The following is a 7,192-nucleotide window of genomic DNA, read 5'->3' on the forward strand; positions in this document are numbered from 1 at the left end:
CCCCCTTTTTACCGGAAAAAAAAAAAAAAAAAGAAAAAAAAAACATTAGAATTTTGTTCTGCTAAGATCTAATAAAAAATTACTGCACAGAGAATTGTTTCTTTCTTATACTGGATAGCTGTAACTAAAAATGATCCGGTAATACACAGAACAGTGCCTATATGAATGCTAAGAAATTGCTAAATTACTCTTCTTTCTCATTTCTTTGTTATGCTGCCTTTGCGAAACAGCTTTGAAGACAAGGTTGGATATCTTTTTTGCGTACCTTTTTAAACCGCATGATTATAATAATGAACTGAAACTTTTACTGAATTTGTGATTATTTTTTGTCTAGATCTACCACGAAGATACAATGCACTCACCATGGATGCATGACTCCCTACACGTCTTCTGTGCGATCAGCGGAACATCTGGTGATGAAAGTTACTGTTCACTCAGACCCACTGCTGAAATATAAACATATCAGTCGTATTTTACAGACCTTTCTCAGGAATACTTGGAACTGTACAAAGGATGTTTTAAAAAATCCATTATGAGCAAAGATTCAATTTCTTTTTTCCCCAGAAAAAGTTGCCATGCTTTCAAACAGGGTGCTTGCTTATTTTGCAGAGCAACATTGAAAGTGCCTGGACGTTGCACCACTGTGCTTGTTTTCTACAATTTTTTTTAAGCTAAATGTATAACAGGACGTGGGGAGGCAGTTATCTAAATATGTATTGAATTGCTGAACTATGAATTGAAAGGATAACAGTACTATGTAAAGTTGTACAATGCAATATAATAAAATGTAAAACTACTTTGTAAATAGAAGGAGCATAGAGTATATAGAAGTTAGCATTATGTCATATTTGCTGCTAAAAGCTTTGTTGGAGAGGGAACATGAAAGAGAGATTTCAGTCATTAGTAAGAGACCTTCCTCTTCTAAAAAGTGACTTGGGATGCAGATGCCCCTGTTGCTCTCAGACCATGGAAGTAAGCTTGCCCTAGTTTGGAATAACTACAGCCGAAGTCAGAAATGGGGATTTTCATACGTCCTCTGAGCAGATGATTCTCAAGTAACCTCCTTGAGAGCTGAGCCAACTGAGGCTGATCTCAATTTTTGCTAACCTTTCACAGCTGCAGGAGGATAAATTGTACCCACTGAGGACCACCGGACAGATTTGTTATTCGATGTGAGTTTTTCCATTTACCGCTCCTGGTCTCACACAAATGCAGACTCTGAGGACATCTTAAATTGAGCTGGCAATTACAAAGTGCTTTAACACCTTTCAGAAAAATTTTGATGATCTGTGAGATGGGCTTTAGAAAAAACAATGCAGCACATCAAAATAACTCATACAAAATTGAGGGGAGGGTTTAACATCGTATGACATGCGTGTTCCCTCCAGTTAAACAGATCTGTTTTCTGAAAGCCCGTCATTTTTGTTTGACAAGTGGTTGGAGAAAATGTCTTTTCCAGAATTCTTTTACTCCTTCTTCCCCTCCCCAAAGCTTTAGTACATTGCTTCTTATTCATACAACACTTTTAGATGCAGGAAGAAGAAAACAGATCAGTAATTCTTTTGTCCAGCAACATTTTTAACATCCATGTTTTTCAGAATCCCATCAATTGTAAATATGGTTCCAGTAGTTCATATGGGAAGGGTGGGGGTTTTTAAGGCTATGTAGCAAAATGCCATAATAAGCAGACTCCAGCTGAGTATTTAGCTTGGCTATAGTGTCTATAAAATGTTGAGCTTCTAATTTCTGTAACAAAAATTATCTTCAAATAGTAACTGGACCACATTTCAAAATGTTTATTATGCATGATTCTAAAAATACCTAAAATTAATTGTCTCCTGAGAAAATACTTTTGTGATCCATAAAGTCACCCGTTAGCTGCTGCAGGCAAAATACAGATGTGCCTATGTTACAAACAGACCACATTTCTGCTTGTATGTGCTTTTATGCCAGGCAGGCTCTAAATTTAGCTTAACAGAAAGAGGAAGAGAGACTGGTATATTTAAATATGGTTACTACTTTATCGATTTTTCATCTTTCAACGAATAGTATTTAAAGGCAGATAGTGAGAGTTTTCCAAATTACTTTGTTAAAAGGTGATGAAGCTGTTGAATAGTGGATACATTACAAGATTTTTTTGGAGCTAGTTGAACTCTAAACATCAATACTAAAGGCATATATTGAATACCGGCAGCAATGATGAGATGTGGGCATCGAAAAGCTCTTGCACTATAGCTGTTTTAAATCCGGCAGCTAACCTAATAGTTTTCCTGGAATTGCAGTGAAATTCTTATTCGTGTTTTTTGATGTCTTTAATGTTCCGAAATAACGTTGTTAGTTGTATTTTTAATTCCTGTTCCTTTTTTTAACTGGAATTCCAGTGCAATTCTTACATCTTCAGATTACTTTAACGGTCCAAGATGAATTTTTGTCTGAACTTTTCAGTTTATTGGTGGTATTGGAGTTGTCCTGTCTTTTTACTTCAATATACTGGAAAGCCATCTCGGTAATTAAGCCAAAAAAATATTTAATGTAAGTCCCATTAGAATATATACAGTCAGTACAGTTCAGAATACATGCTTATATGCCATTTTGATGAACAGCAAAAATGATCATGCCCTAAGTATTTGCCTTCTGTCCTGCAGGTAAATAATTTGACTGGATATTTAACAGAAAAATCTCAAAGGAAAATTTTTCCTTTTTAGGTGGGTTATAAAATGACTGGTAACAAATCAGGTTAGTTTTTCTTTACATTTTCACCAATCTAGAAATGATAGGGAGCAGTCATTAGATATTTTGCAGCTGAATCTGGATGATGATGCCAAGAAGGTGTACGCGTTTTCTCTACCTATTCTTTTCCTATGTAATTTTAAACATAATTTTCCTACATAAGTTTAAAGAAATTCTCCAGATTTTTTCTCATGTCTGACTGAAATAGCTTAATTCACAGATATATCTGGGGACTATACTATATACGTGCCTCTTTTATGTAGCCGGTACTCACACTGGGTACTTCCTATTTGCTGCCTTTTTTTGAAGAATATAAACGTTTATTGTTCGTTACACTTTGGGTTTTCTTATACTGCCTAAGGAATGGCAGGAGGGGTTTGGTCTATAAAAATCAATAGACATATTTCAAATTGCAGCATGGCATGCACCCTTTTATATATCAACATAGCTACACATACATATTTTCTATGTACACCTCTAGTTACTTTTGCTGCAAAACTGCTGTATAACAAATCAAGTCTTCAGAAGGGATGCACTGGTGATTTTGCATTAAAGGATTAAAAATAGGATAAAGTATCTGTCCATGAGGATTAAAAGCACTTGGCTACTTAACAGAGGACTGTTTTGGATAATGGTATGTGTTGGAGCCAGGTTGTTCGCAAATAGGACATATAAAGCAACACAGGGTCTGCCAGCACTTTATGTACAAGAACATGCTTCTAGTGACTTATACACTTAGAAGGAGTAAGCAAAGTATAAACATTTACTCCCTTTGACTCACTGCTTTTCTCTCTGCAGAGGGATTAGAAAGTAGTATTTTAAGACCAGTAACTTCAGCAGTACATTTCTTTCCCCCAAAAAATCTGGAATGCAGAATTTAGTGCAGCCAAGGACATATTTCTACATACTTCTCAATGTCCTAAATTTTTTCTGGTAACAGAAATTTTTGTGAGATAAGCCAACAAATGGAAGATCATGGATGTGAGAATACCTGTAATGTGTTTATTTTGTTCCAGAAACCTTTTGAACATATGCCATATGGTATTTTGATATAGAATAAGAGTTTATGTAAACATAACACCTTTTGTGTCAAAGTAGATAAAGTATGTTTGTTTCCCCTTCCCCTGTTTCCCTTGTATCTATACAAGATAGAGTCCCGTGGACTTCACAGCAGGCTTCAGAATAACCCTACAATTTGACGTAACACAGCCCGAAAGAACTGGAGGAACATCTAAGTGGAAGTCACGGGCTCAAAAGTCTCATACAAGTTAAACCACATCTTACTGAATTTACCTGTTTGAGGAGAGCAGCATGTGTTCATTCCATGTTCACTGAGCTAATTAGTTCTTCTAATTAAACGAGTTCTTACTGGATCGAGGAATATTCTGTACAGCTAACTATTACACAATCACCAACTGTAGTACTTTAAGTAATATGCTTGTGTCAAGCAATGGTGAACCAGTTATGATATACACATAATATTTCAGCTGTTCTGGATGTAATTGACTCTCTTTTCATGTAAATTTAACACCTGCTACTATGTGTTCATAACAGAAGTGCTTTTATCATGCATGTTGTATATATGTGTGTTGTACAAGCCCTGTTTAACCTAAGTGTGACAACAGAACGGTACATCGTGTTCGTCTCAGTTGTGAATTGATGTACCGGTGACACCAATATGCAACACTGGACCAATATGCAACACTGGTCCAGAGCTTTCTGAGACCATCAATCCTCTATTGCTCTTTTTTTTCTTGGTATCTTTTTTTTTTTTTTTTTTTTTTTAAGAATCAATAGTTCTGACAAAGGCCAGGGCAACATCACATTTCAGTCAATCCAGATAAAACAGAGTTTATTCCAGGTCAAAATAAATGAGTACAAACCCAGGAAAAATAAGTGTTGCAATAAACATGTTTTGCTCAGGGGTTTTCTTCCCTTTACAGAACAGGATGAGTGATCTGAAGCTAATACCGGTGTAAGATACATGGGACTGAAACATAGTCAAATGAGCTATCGCATATGCTGCCTCTAAAGAAGGTTGCTGTAATAAATCTTCAGATACACCAAATGAAACTGTTAACACTAAATTATTCAGTGGCAAATAGCTGTTGATTCAGAAATCCTGAAGGGGCACAAATAAATACCATGCATCCAGCTCGGAGGATCCCAAAACCACAATTCACCGGGAAGCCTGAGATGGACATAGAAATGCATACAAAATTATGTATAGAAATAAGGTGTGAGTCACTAGTAAGGAAATGTCCCAGCATATCACCCTGCTTTCCTAAAGAACATTCAGTAAGTTTGTGATCAGGTTTTTTGCTCTGTTTTGTAGTTCCAATTTTAAAACCCAGACTTTTGCTTTTGGGGAATGTATTTGTTATCGCTCATGTCCAACTAACTAAAGGGCTAGTACAGGAATATGTGCCGAGCCTAGGCAGTTGTACCAGCTATTACACTGTGTAATGGAAGTCAGGTGTAACTACGGTTATCTACCTCACGTTATCTACCTCACCAACGGGTAAAAGGACAAACTGCTTTTGCTACCACTGTCTTCTGCTGCCAAGGCTTCCTGGACAGGACTCCTGCAACTCTTGGCCAAACAGCTGTAGAACCAGGTTCATGCCCTGCCTCTCTCGATGAGTGGAGGAGTCACTCCTTGCCAAGTAAATAGATTAATTAAACAGACCTCGGTATTCAGGGAACTGTGAGCAGAGAAGTTGATGCATGGACTTGCAACAGCAATTGATCAGAGAGGGATGCACGTTTTGCACAAGGAAAAATGGATTCCACATCTACCCAAAAGTGCTTTTTCAAAGGACACAGGTTGTATTCCGCGTAATTTCTGGTTTCCGGTGGTGCCTGGGCAGTGGCTCAGAGAGAGCTGTCAGGGTTCATGGCCGTTTTGAACACACATATCACAAAACTCGAGACGTTCCCCAAAGAACACTGAGGTTGAAAAGGGAGAGGCCCCGTGAGTCAGACCGGGTTTTTTCAGCTCACAATTTCGGATTTTTGTGTCTCAGATCCAGCTGTATTCTAATTGAGCCCTTTTTTTTTTTTTTAACTGACTCCAGCTGTCTTCTGAAGAGCCTATAATTATGTCTGTTGGGACTTAAAGTACTGACAGAAGCTGCTACAAATTCAGACATTAAAAAGGAGGAATCTCACCACTGGTGTGGAGCAGTGGATGACTCTTCTGCTCCCAGAAGGGACTATTCCCCACAGCTCCGTGCTGCTAATTACCGCTGCTTCGTGTTGGGCCTAGTAATCATGCAGCCACCCCATGCATCAGCATCATTTGTCAATCTGTATCAGGGAACATGTACAGAAAATAATTGTCAGTTGGTTGGTTGAGTTTTTTTAATGCATCAGCAAAGTTGCTGCACAGCCCCACCATCGCTAGCTTTGGTTGCGTGGGTGGAAACAGCAGGACCACATGGCTGAGGGCAGATCACCAGTGTGATCGTAAATCAGTTTATATCAAGCATGAAGCCATAGCCCAAATGCTTTTTAAAGATACCTCAGGGGTGTCTGTATGAGTTGCAGTCACTGCAGCACAGGCATGTTGTCTAACAAGAACATGGGATTTGCAAAAGAAAGATGCAGGATGACTCCATGAAATTAAAAAATGGGAAGTCTCAGGTAGGTGGCATGGATCAAAAGCTTTGGCAGGAGTTCTGTTTGCCACGCACTGGGATGGGAATGTGACAAGCCGAGCACTCAAGGAGGAGGGAGAGAGCCAGGGAAAAACATTACAGCTGCCTCCGACGATGGGCGGGCAGCCAAAAGTGTGTGAACTATTGGATGTGTGCTTGGCAGCGGCTCTCCCAGGAAAAGGAGTGGACAAAGCAGAAAGAAGGAAGGAAGGAAAGAAAACGTTAAGCAAGGAAACCACGAGGAAGAGGGAGATCGCTGTACCTTGGATCAGCTCTACTCTACAAACGTCATCACTAGCAGGCATAGCCCGTGTTGCCTGTAGGTAGTCGCACAGCCTGATCAGTCACACAGCTTGAATGATCCATGTCCTGGAACTTTAAGCCACAATTTTTATTTGAATATGATTGCAGGCCTTTGGGCACTTTCTAACGGAAACTAAGGAATTCGCTAAATCCTCTTCTTTTCCCAGAAATATAAAACCAAACAGGCAGAAAAGCAAAGAAAAAAGCAAACAACAACAACAAAAAAACACCCAAAAAAACATTAACACAGGATATTCCCCGCCTTATCATAAAAAAATCCACTTCCCTTTTTCTAAAATGAGTGTCTAAAAAGCAGATGAACTCTTGCAAAACTCCTTGAAGAGCTGAGTAAATGCTGAAACATTGTCTTGGCTTAGGAATAAATAATTTTCACTAATGTGTTTTGATTTGCCTTGAAGCTTAGCCAAAGTTTCCTCTCTGTTAGATCTGTACCCTATTTATAATAGCTGTATTCGGGTGGCAACTAGCAGCAAGCTTGC

General features: G+C 38.6%; 1 protein-coding gene and 1 long non-coding RNA gene across 4 annotated transcripts in view; one reads left to right on the forward strand and one right to left on the reverse strand.

Annotated features, from left to right (window-relative positions):
• The window catches only part of DOCK11 (dedicator of cytokinesis 11), an 82,062-nt gene extending 80,758 nt beyond the window's left edge, over window positions 1-1,304 (forward strand). For all 3 annotated transcript variants that reach the window (XM_040614113.1, XM_040614115.1, XM_040614114.1), the window contains one exon: window positions 335-1,304. In XM_040614113.1, the coding sequence (XP_040470047.1) occupies window positions 335-457 (123 nt within the window). In that variant the 3' untranslated portion in view covers window positions 458-1,304. The remainder of the gene's footprint in view (window positions 1-334) is intronic.
• Window positions 1,305-4,567: 3,263 nt separating this feature from the next.
• On the reverse strand, window positions 4,568-7,192 carry LOC121097289. Its single transcript, XR_005830891.1, has 2 exons — window positions 6,652-7,192; window positions 4,568-6,039 (listed from the first exon to the last, which is right to left on the reverse strand). It is a non-coding gene; the product is annotated as an uncharacterized LOC121097289 (long non-coding RNA).

The sequence above is a fragment of the Falco naumanni genome, chromosome 14 (assembly GCF_017639655.2).
Source record: "Falco naumanni isolate bFalNau1 chromosome 14, bFalNau1.pat, whole genome shotgun sequence".
Taxonomy (NCBI): domain Eukaryota; kingdom Metazoa; phylum Chordata; class Aves; order Falconiformes; family Falconidae; genus Falco; species Falco naumanni.